Source organism: Notothenia coriiceps, unplaced genomic scaffold (genome assembly GCF_000735185.1).
Source record: "Notothenia coriiceps isolate Sejong01 unplaced genomic scaffold, NC01 NC01_scaffold00018425, whole genome shotgun sequence".
In the NCBI taxonomy this organism is placed as follows: Eukaryota; Metazoa; Chordata; class Actinopteri; order Perciformes; family Nototheniidae; genus Notothenia; species Notothenia coriiceps.
In genome coordinates this window covers 193,689-212,628 of record NW_011351126.1, presented here as the reverse complement: position 1 = coordinate 212,628, position 18,940 = coordinate 193,689, and the positions used below count along the sequence as shown (strand labels likewise).

The window sequence follows — 18,940 nt, the reverse complement described above, 5'->3', positions numbered from 1 at the left end:
GCAGAGTTCTGAGGAAACTGGGAAAATAAATCCAACCTATCTGCACGGCACAATAACTAACATGTAGCTTTCAATTGTTTTAATAACGTTTCTGTGGGTGCCTCTGTTGGTATGAAGGCTTTGGACATCCATGGATTTATATTTTCATCTTCACTGCACTAAAGAATGAAGGGAAAGAATCTTGCTCCATCTAGTGTTTAACTGTCCTCAGTGAAACAAAGTCTGCATGGCTGGATGGTGGCCATATTCCTTATACGACAGTGTCATGGGAGATAGATAAAACTGTTATTTCAGGGGGCAAATTTGACCTAAAAAAACAAGCTGGTACAAAGTGTGTTCACATTCAAAGGTCAGAACTCGCAGCTGTCCCATCTCAAATAAAACCAACTTTTTACATGGAGTTAGAGTTCCCTTAGCAATCAATAGCTTTGTTATAGTTATAGTGTGAATAAAAGTGAGACAACAAACATGCATACACATAATACTTATGGAATAGAATAGTATCCGTAACATACCTATAAACAAAAAAACCTGAAAATGCGATTTTTGGGTAAAAATACTTCCAACAGCTGTTTTAACTCGTACAGGAATGTGAAAAACGTGGAGCAAAAATAGCCCATGAGTCAGCGTGTCAGTTGACAGGTGAAGGCCAACAGTTAAGAAAAGCTCTCTTTAAATCTACATACTGTCACTTCTAATCCTAAAATAATGTAGTCTTTTTGCTTTTCATATACGTATTTTACAATTGTTTGACTTTATTTGATTATCTTAACTATTATGATTCACTCTGAGAGATTTAAAATGTAATTCTAGGTGTGTATCGTAAAAACAAATCACAGAGAATCTTAAAAATATACACACACGTTTATGAAAGTTGGGGATCCAAGGAGTGTTAGAACCAGGCGTGAGCATTTATTCAATCATATTAAGAAGTTGTTTGGTTTTTTCAAAGTCAACATTTTGAAAATTAGAAGAGCAAATATGGAAAGTGTTTAATTTTCTAAAATGCTAAATAAATATAATAAAAATGTGAGCACCTGTTCCCCTGATGGCCTTTTTATTTATTTTTTTACATATAATCGGTTAGTTAAGCTTTGTCCTTGAGCCAATTCTTCAATCCTCAACCTCTTCTGATCATTTACACATACAGCCCTTAATGGTTAACTCCCTGCTCTGTCTCTTTTTGAGAAAAGGAAATCAAAAGAATAATCTTTTTATCCAACCCCATGACCGTCTGCACTTTCATTCACAACGTCATAGCAGATTTTGAGATTTGACTTGGCTTAGGAAAATAAAATAAAAAAACACAGATAGGGCTTTGTTTGTCCGAAGTATTTCTTCATTAACTTGTTTCTAGGAAATATTTTTGAACAACTTAGACTAGTTTTCTGAACAGACCTGTTCTGGCTGGTTGTGACATTACCAGTTCTCAAGGTGACCCAGGAACTTTGTCCCTGGCTTTTGTTTCAGAAGCCTTCAGAGTGTAAGGCATAGGAACAGGGAGATAAGAGGAGGACGTCATGGTGGGGGTCTGGAGTTTTAATGTCATACTATCATGATCAAAAGAAGCAAACACAAAACACATGAAAGAAGTCAGCCTGTTCCTCCAAGCTCTTGTGCTACTGAAAACACTACGTGACCTGACTGGACCTTGTTTACGCGATCTCCCATCCACCCCCTCTTCTTTTTACGCTCCTCTCCTCCCCCTATCACACCTCCCCCCTCCCTCTATCACACCCCTATGGTTGGGTGGGTGTTGTCAGGCTGTCAGCCAATGACATGTCAGTGCTCACCCTTTGAAACACAACCATGATAAATCAGTGCAGGGAGGAATATACAGAAAGGCGGAGACAGGAGGGTGAATGATATTAAAGATAAACAACAGAAACTTGTGCAAAGACATTGTGATTGGGTGAGGAAGGAGAATTTGTGGATACTCAGTGGTGGAATGTCACTAAGTACATTTACTCGAGTACCGTACTTACGTAGAAATTGGAGGTAATTGTGCTTAATTAGAGCATTTTCTATTTTGTATGCAACTTTATAAATATTGTACTTTTTACTTCACTTATTGTGTAAAAGCTTTAGTTATAGGTACTTTTATTTCCAATGAAAAAGAAACTGCTTTATAAAAACTGAAGTAAAACATGCAATATGTTATGTGTCTCCTGCTTATTAAAGTAAGTCTTTAAACTACCAAACCGTATTTAAAAGACTTAAAATTATTGTCACTTTAAACATCGACTGCAGTAGTACTAATCCAAAATAGTAAATAATCCAAAATAGTAAATAATTGGCAGGCAACATTTGAATACACAATGACTTTTACTTAACAATATGATCATAATAAGTGTAGCATGTATATTTTATTATTACTGTCTTTTATTGCTAATTATTTTATTGTATGAAAAGGATCTCTAGATAACGAAATGTAAGTGACCTCTGGTGCAAAGATCAGAGTTCTTCAAATGTTGTTCATCTTGTGTTTGAGATCAAGTTGAACCCTTATGGCACATTTCCACTGCAGCGGGGTAGCCCCGTTTAAGCATCCCTAAGCGTCCTCACTCAGTCCTCGGGCTGCCTAGCTGGCCGTCCGCAGCCGTGGCGCATTTCCATTTCAGTTTAGGACCTGGGGTAGCAACGCAGTGTAGGCGGGGCGATCGGCTTTCTTTTGGCCAATGAGATGTAGGAACGTCGTCACCTCCTCGGTCGACCACGGTGTGCTTTTCTTTGACGTTGCCATTTTTGTAGCTCCTCCGTTTACAAAAATGCTGTGTATAAAAATGCTGCAAGCTTGCTTCTAGATATACTGTATATGCGACGCTAGGGACGATCGCGCGCGCGATCTTGTGACGATTCTCTCTGACCAATCAGCAGTCGAGAGTGTTGACGTCACTAGTTCAGCCCTGGCCCTGGCCTGATAGAACCATGGATGTATAAGGATAGAACCACGATTTTATGGGTCCAGAAAAAGAGGGAAAAAGTACCCGCTAGCCGGCCTGGCCGCTTGAGGACGATTAAGGACGCTTAAACGGGGCTACCCGCTGCAGTGGAAATGCGCCATCAGATGCACGAGTGACTGGACCCTACACTCTTCCATAAGTTGTCTAAAAGGACCTGTATTAAAATAATATGTGTTTTTATGCCATTTTTGTCATTTTGATTAAGATAAATCACTTGTATAATATTTAGTATTATATTTTGGTCCACATTAGAAATATTTTATATTTAATTTTTCACAATTTATAATTTTATAATTTTCTTTTTACATTTTGAAAAACAACGTTTTGAACTCTATTGTCCCAAAGATCTCCGCNCTTTTCAAAACTCATCTCTTCTCCTCTTGTCTACTCATAGCACCCCCACCCCCATCAATCCATGCCGGTTGATCAAGTTTGATACTCCTATACCCCCCACCCTAACCTTCCCTTATATTGTAAAGCGATTTTGAGTCCTTGAAAAGCCCTATACACATATAATGCATTATTATTATTAATATTATTATTATTATTATTATTATTATACTGACAGGTATCAGATCTTGCTGTGTAAAATAATCTTCCTGAGAGATGCCACTTGTGATGTAGTCTGTGTGGTCTACAGTGAATGTATTCCTGACAGCAACAGGTGATATAAATCAAAGGTTCCCATAAGATTCCATAGAAAATTCATGCGGGTCATTTTTGACCCACTTATGGAAGCTTGGGGTAGTAATACAAAAACTACAATTTCTTAAAATTTAAATTTAAAATGTGAATGGCATGATATCCAAAACATGTTTTTTGAGGAATAGCTGGAATATGAAATGATAAAAAAATGTAATTACAAAGATACTTTTAAACCACCTCACCGGGTCCAAAAAGACCCACTTATGCATCTAAGGGTGAATTTCATACAGGATTTGCGTATATGCTTGTAAGAAATTAACCAACTGGCAGAATTTAGATATTATTTCCCTTCTATCTTTCTGTCTGGTTTGAGTATACAATTGTGCAGTTTCATCTCAGGATATCAACTTTTGAGAGACAATAAAGCTTTATGGCCCTTCAGTACACCGATAGAAGAATGAGAAGATAAGCATTATTCTGCATTAGTAAAAGTAAAACCTTGTCTGGAATGATTGCTGATTACAATAGACAACATGGTAACGAATTATATCTTTGTCTTTTGTCCTCAGAGTGACAATACAGGCGTTCATTCAGATTCATTGCACAGTTCTCTGTATATTTACAAATCGTACAGTATGCACAGTGTAAGAACACACATATTAGAGCCGTCATTTAATGTGCTTTTGCTTTTGTGTAGTCATTAGGTGAGTGTCACTGTTTCAACATGAGTGTGTATTTTTACCTGGGGGCATGATCTAATCTTATCTTCCGTGCAGAGTCCACAGGTGTAAGCCCAGGTCAGGGCCTTCATTCAGACGAGCTCAGCACTAAGATTCTCTCTCTGTGTGGAGCCGTAGACAATGTCTGCACACGTGCCATTCTTGTGTGTAAAATAATGGGAACATGCAATGAGTATGGTGTCACAAAAGAACAGTTGCTATCTTAGCGTTTCTCAGACAATGGGAGTAGATGCCATAAACATATAACCGCACAAAGATGCACACGTTTTCACAAGTGCAGTGCATGCTCATCTCATAACAAATATGATCACACTACATTGTAAGCTGACTGACAAAGTGTCAAATAGTTACAGTAGATATTTACAATTTTTTATATTTTCTAATGGATACTTTTAGTAGTTGGTGGTGATAGGAAAACACTGCACATCAACAAATCAACCTAACATGACTTGCTGCTGCTCATGTGGGGGTTAATGACTGATGCAAACACAATGGGCCTTTTCCACATTTCTATCACTCAACAGATCAGAGGGAACTGCTGATGGCAGCAGGCCTCATAGAGATCCTTTGAACAAACCACAATGTACACACTCTGGTTGGTGTACAAAAAGCTAATAAATGATCAAGCTGAAGTACTTCCTATCTGCCAGTTAATGTTCCTACAAACATAATGAAAACGTGATATAATTAATATAGAAATGATTTGTTTTTAAATGATTCTCATTTCCCACAAAATCTTTTTTTTAAATAATATTTAAACATAATCATTATCATGTAGCCTTTAGGTGGTACCGAGAGGGCATCTGGATGGTTGATATGTGCCTTTACTTGTAGGCTAAACATTGTATAACTATTTTCATAGTTAACCTTTTCACAAGTCCATTTATTTGTCTAAATGTTTATTTTTCCCTTTCCTTTCATTTATATCTATTTTCCCCTGCAACATATTTTTCAATCCCAAACATTTAGCATCTTTCAATGTAACAAAACTGAAATCAAAATGCTTGAATGCATTTTTTTTTTACTTAAGGATGATATGGTTAATCAATTGTTAAAAATGCAAAAAAGGTTTGGATGTTACCAAAAGTACAACAAATGTTGAGTTCTGACTCATGTGGCCCTACTCCTCTTCCGTACGAACCGAACAATTGTGATCACGCATCCACAGTCATCCTTTAAATTAAAACACAAAGATTGCTGTCTACTTGAAAATAAATAAATAAATATTTATTCTACATTTATTTCCCCCTTGTCTTTCAATGGTGCAGACTCGCGAACGTGCGCTGTCAACTGCTTTGCACGTGAACGCGCCCCTGTCGACCCTCCTCTTCCGCGTGCGTCCCGGGGAGCTCCCACTTCCCTCCTTGGCTCGTGCTGCCTTTTAAAGCAAACGGACACAGTAAACCATCCCCCAGTCGGCCAGAGGACGGGATACGGTGAGGAGTTGCTGTGTTGCTCATTCTACCCCATATCCTGTCGTCACCCCCATTGTCCTTGTAGTTTAGTTGCCTTTGTATTAGTTCGTTTACACAGTTCTCCAGCTTCAGTCATGTATCGGTGTTTTGGGGAGCTGCTGAGCCGCTCTGCGGGCAGTGCCCTGGCCTCGGGGTGCGTTGACTCCGCTCTCCCGGTGTCCTCGTCCCTGATGCGGGTCCGTCGTTACGCCGACGCGGCAGACAAGCCCGACGACCCCAACTTCTTCCGGATGGTCGAGGGATTCTTCGACCGCGGAGCCAGCATCGTCGAAGACAAGCTGGTGGAGGACCTGAGGACCAAGGAGACCCCCGAGCAGAAGAAGAAACGTGTTGCGGGTATCCTGCGCATCATCAAGCCATGCAACCACATCCTGAGCGTGAATTTCCCCATCAAGAGGGATAACGGAGAGTGGGAGGTGATTGAGGGGTACCGCGCCCAGCACAGCCAGCACAGGACTCCCTGCAAAGGGGGTAAGTATTGTGCCAACCCAACCCGACCTGTGTCAGCTAGCTTTAGTCAGCCACTTAGCAATCCTTAGTGCACAAGTAGCTAGTTGAAAGTATCACAAATCAAAGCAGCTACTGTCAACAGCTGCCTTGTTTTTACAGCAGCTGCTGAGTCGTTCGTTTGGTTTCCTATGCTTATAGCTGCGTACTGCTTGTGTGAGACTTTTTGTGCAGATTGCAGTGACCTTCCTGCTTACCCAGAAGTGTAGTGTTACAGTAGTTTCTTAGCTTTCAGGCTAGCAGCAAGCTAGCAGTCAAACTGAAGAAGCCCCGATACTTTGTAGGCAGTTGTGATCTTAAATCTAGCCCTTCATTCTCACGATCAAGTGATTACATCTGGTTCAAACTGGATTGATTCACCAGTTTGTTTATTCTCTTACTGATCTTGCCTACTCTTATTCCAATGCGTGTGTGTCAGATGTATGATGTGATGGAGGGGGCAGCTTTGAAGGCATCAGGTGTGTCATTGAGCATGCCAGGCCTTGGCCATACATGTGCTGCAAAAACGCTTTTATGTCTGTTCATTCATACTCATGAGTTTACAGCAGGGCTAATGCACACAATGTGGTTCTTCTCACTCATTATGTAATCTTATACTGACATTCACTGTTTAAACCTGCTTTATGGGCAATGTGACAACCTTGGAGAGAGTGACAGGTTCAAAGTTCAAGGTTCAAAGCAGAGGCATTATGGGCTGCTGCTGCTGCTGCTGCAGTGCACTCTGGGTTATTTGTGAATAGAGGTGGATATGATGTGGGCTATAGGAAGACAGGGGCTTTGAGAGCTGGGGAGGGGGTGGTTGTGTTTCCAGGCACTCCTATTTGTCAGCTGTTTGACAGGTGGGGGAGGGTGCTGTGCAGAGGAGGCTTTCTTAGTAGAAAGAGACATGCCATTCAGTCATGGGCATGTTTGAATTGTGCGGGGCAGACATTTGCGTGCTATTAACACCATGACACCCTTCTTTTGTACCTGCTTGACGTAGCCATTGCAGACCTAATTTGGAGAGATACTTTGCCGTATACACATTCATTTAATACAAATAGAATACAAATGTAGTTAGAGTGCGTTTTTCAAAGCACCCAAACAGAATATCTATTACAGATTTCTCCCTGAAACCACTTTAAAGTAATGGAGCAATTAAACCCTTTATGAAATCACAAGGCAGTCCAGCTAGTTGTCAGTGAAGGACCACTCAGAGAAGCCATTTTGTAAAATCAATAACAATAAGTGTCTCTATCCACCTTTTTATAAGCCTGACGAGAGCACAGAATCACCGCAATCCAAACTCCATCTTGGTATTAACAGTCTTTATTATTCTTAGTAATATTACATATCTTTATCCCTCTCATGTTGCCCAATCCAGATCGAAGGTACCTTTTAAAAGTGGTCACAAATCACAGCAAGTGTGAACTTTGGTTCATAAGATTAAGTAGGAACAATATCAGTCTGATTATTGGAGGGGCCTATTAACATTTGATTGGCCTCTATGCCAAACTCCTGTTATCGGGGTGAGAGTAAGGGCAGTTATTCTTCAGTGGGATAATCATTGATATAGTGCATAGACCCTTGGCCATGTTCAGATCAAAGTGCAAAGTGCAAAAGCTGTTTGTGCATGGGTTGCTCATACACCCCCTTTGCAGAGCCACACAGCAGCTCTCTTCTAACTACTGAATACATTTTGATAGTTCAAGTCCGCACAGAATAATTGAAGCAGTAGTTTAATCCAAACAATCTGTTGCTCAAGCAAAAGCCCAACATGTTTTACGCAGGAGTCTAGATATTTGACATGCTTCGGAGCAAGAGCACTGCCGTGTCTGGCCTTCTTGCCAGATTGTTGTAATTAAACCGCCCTGACTTCAGCGTGGGCTCAGTTTATTTTCCTAAAATCTTTCCTCTATTTGAAAGGAATGTGTTTACAGTTATATTTTTGGGCTGGTTGCTGTGGTGAGCTGTTTCTTGGGTGGATCAATGGCTGGTTGGATGGTTAGTCAGCCAGGCTTTTTTCCCTTGTTTGAATTTTATCAGTAAGCCCGATTGTCTTGTGTGGGCCCTGGGGTAGCTCAGCTGATTTAGGATGAATGGAAAAAAAGAGGGGAAACGATGCAGCACTCCTTAAAGATCAAGCTTTGTTTAGCAAGGTTTGATCTTCTATCTGAAACCACACAAATAGAAGTCACTGCCACTTAAAGTTGACATCATAAAGGGTGCAGGCATTTACTTAGGCTTCCTAAGTTTTTGCTTTTAGCCAAACACTTTGAAAACAAGAAAACCCTTTGGAGAGTGCAGCCCTCCATTAAGGCCCTTTAAAAAAAAATGTAATGTAATGTACTTTGTCCCCTGGAAGGAAAATCTGCCGTCTCCTCCTTGTGCTGCTTGCCCTTGGGGTTTCTCCGTTGAAGCTAACTCTAGATGAGCTATATTTGGTACAGTCAGACAGTAAGATACAGCAGTGTGGTACTCTGGCAGCCTGGCTGTATGGTCTCATATAACGCTGCAGCACACAGGCTGACTCACACATGTTACCGTGGCGACCGTAGTAAACCCCAGACAACAGGAAGGAATGACTGTAACGGGGGCTGGGGTCAGAATGGAGGGCTGTGATTGGTTGTTGCGTTCCACCCGCCCATCTCTGCTACCGTGACTGCAAGCATCAATCTGTGATCTGCAGCCTGTGCATGTGGTCTTGTGTGGTTATGGAGAATACAAATAAAATAAGAAACATTAAACCTTTATTAATGCCTTTAGTGAAATTCAGGTGTCATAGCAACAGCAGTTATAAGATGCAGTCATTACTGGTCCAATCCAGTTCCAACAGCGGTCGATCTCTGCTATTCATTTCCCTTTTCTGTTTTTGAGTTGCACATGCAGTGGAGATAGTTTCAGTGAGGGCAAATTATTTTCCCCATGTTGCAGTCTGAACACTTAATCAGTTTACAAGGCACTTGAGCTCATAAACCAGCATATAATAAAAGTACAGTACACATTTAATTTTGGGTTAAAAATATCTGTGTATTTTATCATAGAAAAATAGGATTAAATAAATGTCGTCCCGTTTTGTGTGTTTCTTCAGGTATCCGTTACAGTATGGATGTGTCTGTGGATGAGGTCAAAGCCCTTGCCTCTCTGATGACCTACAAGTGCGCCGTTGTTGGTAAGTATTAAAGCCTTACATAAAATGTCCTGCTGGTTATCCTTAACCCTAACCCTAACCCTGATCTCCATATTGAAATGAATACCGTTTGTGCAACCAACTTATTGTCATTTGTCCAAATTACACTTTCTCCTACAAAATGAAGTTCCCATACAACTAAACTGCATTCGTGGCAGGAAATAGCCGTCATGTATTTAGCTTTCTCTTCCTACTGATTGCACATCATTAATACATTAGATTGAACATGGGTATCTAAATGTGTACGTGCATAAGCATGTAAATGTTCCTGTTGTTTTTAAGCTGCGTTACTCTCTTCCAGATGTGCCATTTGGGGGAGCCAAAGCTGGAGTCAAGATCAACACCAAGAATTACTCTGTAAGCCTTCTAATGTCATCCTCCTCCCCCACAGCTGCATGCGCATATCGAGGCACGCACATGTTTAACTGTATGCTGTTATATGCATAGCAACGCAGCAAAACAGAAGCTGGCAGTCTTTGGAGTGGTATCAGATTTCCTGTCTGTTTCTTACACACAAACAAACAAACAAACAAACAAACAAACAAACAAACAAACACAGATGATGATTCAATCCCACTGGAATGTAAAGCCTTATCCTCTCATTCTGTTGATTAATGAGAAGAATGATTACATAAATGAAATGTGAAGAGTTAGGGAACACAAGAAGCTTGTTCACATGCAATTGTTGAAGAAGATACTCCAATGTGTCTTTAGATACACAGATCTATATGTAACATTTTCTTCAATTTACTAATGGTGCCTGCCTTGCCTTTTTATTGGATTATGGACAGGGATTTTAGTGCATGTATTAATGGATAATGTAAGGGTACAGACATTAAGGTATGTGGCTGTGGCTTTAAGTGGATTGGAAACCACTCAACCAAAATATTTTGTCAAAATGCCTATAGTATCTTTTCAATAGCTGAAGGATAACTATTGCATTACTTTGAATCCACTTGGTATTTTGTGTAGCCTATTTCTTGTTTCCTAACATCCTCAATTGTCTCATTACACTGCAATCAACATGTTTTATGGATACTGTGTCTTGTCTGTCACAGGATAATGAGCTGGAGAAGATTACCAGGAGATTCACTATCGAGCTGGCCAAGAAGGGGTTCATTGGTGAGTGTTTATGTGTGCGCTTGTTTTATTGTTATAGTTATTAGTTTAGCCATTTTATAAGCTGCAATATGACTTTAACATGGCCGCACTATTGACATTTTTTGCGTGACAGAGTTCTTGTCTTTATTTGACTGGGTTAGAAATGGCTGTGGTGGTGAGAGCTGAATGGTTCCACCCAGGGAAGTAAATATTTCCTGTCATCTAGCGCTGTTTACTCAGGTCGGGTTAGCTCAGGGTGTGCCTGTGTCAACTGACAAGGGGGACCATTAATACACGGGGAAAAAAAAAACCTGGAAAGAAGATTATGTTGGGGAATAACTTGCAGTGCATGTCCTCCTTCGCCCTCTGACGCAGCTGACCAGCCTTGAGCAGCCGTTATCTCCCTTAAGGAGGGGCTGCCCTAGCATTTTGTTGTTGTTACCAGTTTATGACCGGGCAACTCTCGGTCAGAGATAGTTATTGTTATGGGACACCAGGAACACATCCTGTTCGGGGTGTAGATAACCCCGAGCCATAAGCGACAACAAATTTAGTGTCCCTCAGCTGTTTAGTCTATCTATTGCACAATGTTGATTATCCTCTGAGAACTAGCTAAATACATGGCTCTGGAGTAGAGCTCTTCAGAATTGATTGTGGCATCTCAACCTGTGTCAACTCGTGGCCCGTGACATGTCTTGTGAATTCTCCGGCCGAAGCTCCAAATAAACCGTCAGTGTTTGCCTTCAAAGCTCCAGCTCTCCTCGTGTCTCTCTAAGTCCTGACTCCCATTGCTTCAGAAGTTTCCCCCACAGATTATACTTGAGCCTGATATGTACAGGCATCATGCCACTTCGGCTGAGGAACGTATCTTACAGAAATGACCAATTTCTTTATCTTTTAGGTTTCTCAAAACATTTTCTGTATTAGTTGTAACTATGTTTAGAATGCCACGCATACAGTAAGCATACACAGGTTCAGCAGGTCACTATACAAACAGTTTATTCATCGCTGCGCTCTCCATGCATGTTAGTGTTAAAAATGCAAGATGCTCCACTCAACATGCAAGCAATGAAATACACCATCAAAAGAAGTCGCTTAGAAATGTTTATAATGTATTCTGGACAGATATGAAACTGTCTGTTAACCTGCAGGCATGTAGACGGCAGTAGTTGTGTCATTTGTGGTTTTATACAAGTGCCTTCCTTCGTGTATTTGTATACATCCTGAAGGCAAAGCAGCACCCACTGCACACATCACTGCCTTGTTCTGTCAGTGTGAGTGTAACAGGGCACAGTCCCATCCCCCACCTCTCTGCATCCATGCTTTTAGACGTTCCAGAATATATATATTTAATATGTATGACCCTTAGCTTGACAATTACATTCCCCTTATCCTTTGAATTTGTAATGCTAGTTGTGTTATGCTCATTCAAACTTGGGCAGAGGTACCCATTTATCAAGACTGAAACGTGCCCAGTGACTGCCGTGCTTGATTCATTCTCCTTCTTCCCTTTCTGACTTCACCAGGACCTGGCATCGATGTCCCTGCCCCCGACATGAGCACAGGAGAGAGGGAAATGTCCTGGATCGCCGACACATACGCCAACACCATTGCACACACTGTGAGTTCTGTGAGGCAAACACAACCAATCTGTATAACATGGCCGGTTTTCAGTAGGATTATTAAGAAGGCCAAATGAAAGGAAGGCATGAGTCACGTATAAACCATGAGCAGTGGTTTCCTGCCTCACCCTTCCCAGCCGACCGCTGAGACATTCCTCCTCTCTTTAAAGCAGCTCTACAAACTGAGGCCTCTGTGTGTTTGTGTTATCAGCCAATCATTCTCGTATCGAAACCTGTCAAACAGGGCCTATTTGACTAAAGATGGAAAATATTTACCTATGTGTGTTCATGTTAATCATCACTGTTGTAGGTTCAATCTGAATAGGCAACAATTATGAAAGCCAAATAATGGTTTGGACTTCAGCCATCTCGTAGTCTAGGAAATTGTAATGGTGACTTCAGAGAGCTAAGGAAAGCCATCTGCAGTGTTTGGACAAGTGATTTGTAGAACTCACACAATTAGTCAATGAACAATAAGGTATTTGTTAAAGAATGTATTGTTTGGTGATATCCGTTATCCTGCAAAACATGTTTGGTGATGCCATCTTCTCCAGTGTGAGGATGTCTTGCTGTAGGGTAATTTCATGCAGTACAACTAATGGCCTTAATTGATTTATCTTCAAAAAGTAGCATATTTTCAGTTGAATTAATGTTAGTGCTGGTTTTGCAGCTTCTATTACTTATATAGTTGCACTTTTAAGCCTCATTGGAGACATTAAGGCTTTAAGAATAGTCAATGGGGTTTTCACTCTGCCATTTTACCGTATATGTGAGCTCTATGTAAGGGGAACCTACATTTATTCAACAATCTGCTGGTGCATATTCTTCTTCAGTGTTTTTCACTATTATTTTCTGTGTGTTTGCAGGACATCAATGCCCACGCCTGCGTGACAGGAAAGCCCATCAGCCAGGGAGGAATCCACGGTCGTATCTCCGCCACTGGTCGTGGAGTTTTCCACGGCATTGAGAACTTCATGAACGAGGCGTCCTACATGAGCATGGTAGGCCTGACACCAGGCGTCCAGGATAAGACCTTCGTCATCCAGGTAAACACGCATGCATGGTTTGATCATAGTAGACACTAGTGTTGTCACGATACCAACATTTTGGTTTCGATACTGATACCAAGTCAAGAATTGCGATTCTGATTCTTTTTCGATACTTTTCTTAAAAAAAGGGAAACAATCTTAAATGTAATTAGTGTGCTTTATTTCACACCAGAACCATAACCATAACACAAACTTTTAAACAATGAGAACAATAAATAAAATAAATGACAAGAATTCGTATTAAATACAATTAATACATTTCTTACAGCCAGGCTTGCCCTCACTGTCAGAGATATAGCTAAAATACATCAAAATTTCGCTTCTGGCGTCTTTTTTGTCAACAAGCCGAGGCGCAGCGGCAGTCGAACTCCCACTTGCAGCCATGCTTCTCGTTTTCTCCTATGGTTTTCTCACATGCTCTGGCAGCTAGCGCGTGCACGAGAGAGTGGAGGCACTTGAGCGTGCTTGAGAGGGGCGGGACTGCAGGCACGGCTGCAGTGCAGGGAGTGGAAGCAGAGCGCTGATTAACACGGCTCTTATTAAAACGGCGCTTTCTCACCGGAGTACTTTTCCCCGTCATTCTTAAAGTACCGATACTAATGAAACGGAGGAATCGTAACGTTTTTAACGACAGGGTATCGCGGTATACCTTTCAAGTATCGGTACACCGTGCAACACTAGTAGACACATCTTACTTGAGAGGAAAGATGAGACCCTCAATGTACTGCAGATATCTGCTTACAGGACTTACGTTCTCAAGTGAAATCATGATGAGGGGTTTTAGAGCCTCAATCAGAGCCATGCCATCTGTTATAGCTTGGCCCTGACCTCCTCACCAAGCACACAGCAGGGAAGTATTTACGAAAAATTAGACACTGGGACCTATTATGAGACTTTAAACATTACAATCATGGAAAGATTTAAGCTGTTCATCTTTAAGCAGGAAAGAGTGTCTGTTTTGGCAAAAATGAAAAGCACTATTCTCCTTTTCAGCAGTTTCACTTCTATTTACACATGGTCCTCACGTGGCATGGACACACTCACACACAGTCACACACTCAAACTTATACACACTTATGCCAACACAGACACGGGTCGAAAACACCTACTCACTGACCTCTGCTTCTTTCCTACAAAGTTTTCTAATTACTGCTCTTTTACGACGAAAAATGTAATCAGTTATTCTTAATTCACAAATCTTTATGTTGACAATTCAGACACATCCCCATAGGATTCAATATCCTTTACTAGCTCTACAGAGAATTTGAAAAGACTTGGAGAGAAACTAAGAAATGTATTGGAAGGGGATGACGTTTGTTGAGGGGGTAATCGTATGAGGGATGAGAAGGACGTCATTGAGGAGGTGGTGACAGCAGCTGAACCATGATGTGGATGTTGAACAAAACTAATCCCTCTGTGTGAGTGTGTGTGTGTGTGCGTGGCTGAGGATTACATTGTGCTGGGATTAGATTTTTTTAGAGATTTGAGTGAGAGCGGGGAGATGGATCCCTAGTGTGGTATCAAGATCAAAACTGGGGATTATTTTATCTCCTATCACACTTCATTTAAAAAAGATCAGCTGTGAACTCTTATTGTTCTTCAGTTCTGTTAGATCTGTGCCGGCAGTGTGATATAGCGATACTGCATTCACTATTCGACTATAGGAATTGAGGAAACCACAGGCAGAGCGCAGCACTGCTGTACAGACTTTCCTTTTCTATGTGCTTTCTTTTAAACCTCTAGTATTTTTGATTCTCAGTATGGATAGTTATATTAGTTTGTATTAAGCATATAGTGCGTTCCTACTTTATAGTGTGCAGACACAATAACTTCAGAGTACAAGACATGAGTCTAATTACCTGCTGAAATAAAATAATTGTGAACGATGGCAAGTGAGATCAAGGTACAGTAGAGGGAAAACGTGGGAATGCACATAAACTGTATAATGTACTGTAGAAAACATATTAAATAGCACAAAAATAATTCATAAATAATAAAAAATATTACATTAAGTGTGAGCTGTATATACACATTTGTGATTCATTACTTTTGTTAACAGTAACTCGGACTGCTAACACCATCATTGATGTAGTCATGTATCGCAGAGAGTACGTACTGCGTGAGTTTACCACAGTGTAGCAGTCTGCTAGTAATGGCTGGGTAATGCTAACCTAGTATGCAGAACATACTGATTGAGTATCTATTCTGCAGTATGTTTAGACTTAGATTTTAAACACAGCCTCAGATCATTGTGGGTGAAGGTTTTAAACAGTGATTTGACTTTGTTATGGCAATTGTGTGTTTACAAGAGCTTGGCATTAGCAATGATGTATCATGATAAAATAAATGTCATGTATTTACAAACATATTGAACGTAAACAGGAAACGGAACAATTTGCTCAAGACTGCGTCTATTTTATCCATCTGTGCTTATTTGTTTAAGTCTCAATTCCTCGCCCATATTTGCAGAAAATATTTGAATGCAACACATTTTACCTGTCATAACTACAGCTGGCCACATGGTGGCACCAGAGTGTTTTGTTGCATGTCATCACATCTTATCAGTTCATGGTTGGTTGAAAAGTGGTATAACAATTATAAATGTTACTATTGGTGATATTCAATGAGTAAAAAGTGATGATCATAGCGATGCTGGACCATGATGTTATTAACCTGCTGTAACTTTTTTACAGGGCTTTGGTAATGTGGGTCTTCACTCCATGAGGTACCTGCACAGGTTTGGGGCCAAGTGTGTGGGCATCGGTGAGATTGATGGAGCCATCTACAACGCTGATGGCATCGACCCCAAAGCGCTGGAGGAATATAAACTGGTACCGCACAACTGCCTTCCCCTCACTTCTGTCTGCTTTATCNTTAAATTCGGGACGGTCCACATTAATTTCGGGACGGCTTAGATTGTGTTTCGGGACGGTTCCGGGAGGATGGTGAAAAAAGTTAGTCGAGAGCCCTGGTTGTATCATGACACTAAGAGGAATAACTCAAGCCAATTGGAGTCTACTGGTCATACAGTTAAGGTCAAATATGTATCCGTCAGTCACCATTTAAAAGTTCAAGACACTTTGTCACAATACTTGATATCGCAGAAGGCACAATATTTGTTAAAGACTAGATATTTTAAATACAATTTTTAATGAAGTATTAGAAAGCTGCATTGTTTTCAACATATTAGAAAAAAACACATTTGTTTGTTATAGATATCTTTTTTTAAGTGTGTGTTAGCAGACGATACTCACAGCAACTCTGGCCTGGAAGTCAGCAGTAGGTACGACAGGGATGGGCCCCCCCTGCTTGCCAAACTTCCTCTCCAAACTTTCCTGCACAGACACTAGAAGGGAACAAAGAGAAACATTAGAAAAATAAAGACATATCTTTTGTTTCTGAGTCGATAACAAATACCAGGGTTCATCAAGTTACACAAGTGAAAGTGGAAAAGCCACTGTATGATTGGCTGCTTGTGATCAAGAGAGAGTATACAAAAAGGTTGCCCCAGACGTCGTTACTCTTGGAGAGAGATCACATCAGCTGACACCAGCTTACGCCGAAATAACAGAGCAACATCACCGACACCGCCTGAGCCAGCACCGATTCAGTAAGACTATATCTACTTGTCCTTTAAATTATTATAAAAGACACTCTTTAAGGAAAAAAATAAATGGGGAAACATTTAACCTTGTTCGCTTTACCACACATCCTAAGTTAAAGGTTGTCGTAGATGGCAAACAAACAAGGGGGGAGTTTGATTGAGATTTTCAACAAATAAAACGAGAGGCCAAGTCACACGGCTTATCAGCAGAAATGGCACGTTTGAGAATGAGATGAAGAATGAGCCCACTCAACCCAACCCACTCAAAAGGAAAACAGAAAAATAATGCAATAATACAGTTTTCTAAGCTCGATGTGTATTGGTAATGTATCCTCTGAGTGTTATGACGCTGCAGGCCATGGAGGAGGTGAGGAGCAGTCTTGTACTCACTGAGCAGGTGGTAGTTAGAGTCCCTCTCATATTTGAAGGTCAGTCTTCCATAGCTGACATGGTTGAGATTCTTCAGCCACTCGAAATAAGACACTGTCACACCGCCAGCATTCAGGTACATGTCCTGCAGGAGGAAACAAAGTCTTTAGCCTGTTCGGTCCTCACTTCCCTGTGGGTTGAATTATTACAACATTTACCCTGCACTCATTTTAAATATAGATATGGGAAGGAAATGATTACTCTGTAATAAACTGAAAATGAAATGCTTTTGTGAAATTATTAGAAAAATCTGTTGCTTACAAAATAAAAGCTTGTTTATTGTTTACATTTCCCCTTTATGGTTTATATATTATATTTATAAAAATATGTCGTGTATTTTGTGCTGTATCACAAAATATTCATGACAAAATAATAATGATTAAGAAATAATCCAGATTAAAAAGTTAAAAAGGAAAAACATCCGAGGTGTAATTCATTAAGAGTTCAACACAAAGGCAGTTCATCTGCTCCATCAGCGCTGGATTTGTGTGGTTTGAGCACATTTTATTTTAATTGTGTGTGCGCGCTTACAGGAATAACCATGACGTTGTTCTCCAGGAAGATCTTGTCAGCATCTGGGGTGGTGGGACCATTGGCACCTTCAGCAATGATCTGAAAAGACATGAAATACAACACACACTTTACATGACTGGAACAAAGTCTCCCTGTCCTTACTCGTGTGGAGTCAAACACCAACTTTAAGCAAAGCACCTTGGGTAAATACAAAAGTGAGGGGTTACCTTGGCCTTGATCCTTCGGGTGTTGTGAGCTGCTTTTCTCCGGCGGCAGGGATCAGGATGTGGCAGTCGGCTTCCAAAATGCCCCCTTCATAGGGTTTGGCTCCTGGGAAGCCCACAATGGTGCCATTTTGCTGCAGAAAGTAAAGAGACAGACACNGAGTCTACTGGTCATACACTTAAGGTCAAATATGTATCCGTCAGTCACCAGTGCCTTCTGCGATATCAAGTATTGTGACAAAGTGTCTTGAACTTTTAGATGGTGACTGACGGATACATATTTGACCTTAAGTGTATGACCAGTAGACTCCAATTGGCTTGAGTTATTCCTCTTAGTGTCATGATACAACCAGGAATGCACCAATCTAATATTTTACTTGAGTGCTATCGGCTTATCGGCTGATAAAATGTAATTTGCCGACATTTATCTGTAACCAATTGCTAGAGACGATTCTGCCATGACTTCAGAGAGCAACTGGTGCTGATCATGTGTATGGTTTACAAATAAAAATGAAAGTAAATTGGGCGCTGGGCATTGGTACAAACCCCTTCACCATGTCTACAGTACAGATTGTTGTTTAGTTGCTGTGAAATGAATACACATGTTGCGTCAAGCCTTTCCCTGTACTGTACCTATCTCCTATTACCTATACAGGTTCTTAATGCCCATCACAAGTTACCAGAGCCAAGTTGGGACTGAATAAATAAAATACAAAATGTGTATTGAATTGACATGTAAAAACAAAAAGCATCATATACAATCATGTAACCAAGGCTATTTCTTAATGAAAATAAAATGTTCTCTTAATTGACCAAGTGATTGCATAGAGTTTGTTTATTGATGTCTTCCTAGAGATTGACGCTAACATTCATCGTTTCCCTTGCAGGTGCCTCTGAGA

General features: G+C 40.6%; 1 protein-coding gene across 1 annotated transcript in view; it reads left to right on the top strand.

Moving 5' to 3' along the window:
• Window positions 1–5,686: 5,686 nt before the first annotated feature.
• glud1b (glutamate dehydrogenase 1b) overlaps window positions 5,687–18,940 on the top strand; it is a 17,775-nt gene continuing 4,521 nt past the window's right edge. The window contains exons 1-7 of the mRNA XM_010777653.1: window positions 5,687–6,294; window positions 9,401–9,481; window positions 9,801–9,856; window positions 10,558–10,621; window positions 12,127–12,221; window positions 13,089–13,268; window positions 15,965–16,102. Coding sequence (XP_010775955.1) covers window positions 5,898–6,294; window positions 9,401–9,481; window positions 9,801–9,856; window positions 10,558–10,621; window positions 12,127–12,221; window positions 13,089–13,268; window positions 15,965–16,102 — 1,011 coding nt within the window. The 5' untranslated portion in view covers window positions 5,687–5,897. The remainder of the gene's footprint in view (window positions 6,295–9,400; window positions 9,482–9,800; window positions 9,857–10,557; window positions 10,622–12,126; window positions 12,222–13,088; window positions 13,269–15,964; window positions 16,103–18,940) is intronic.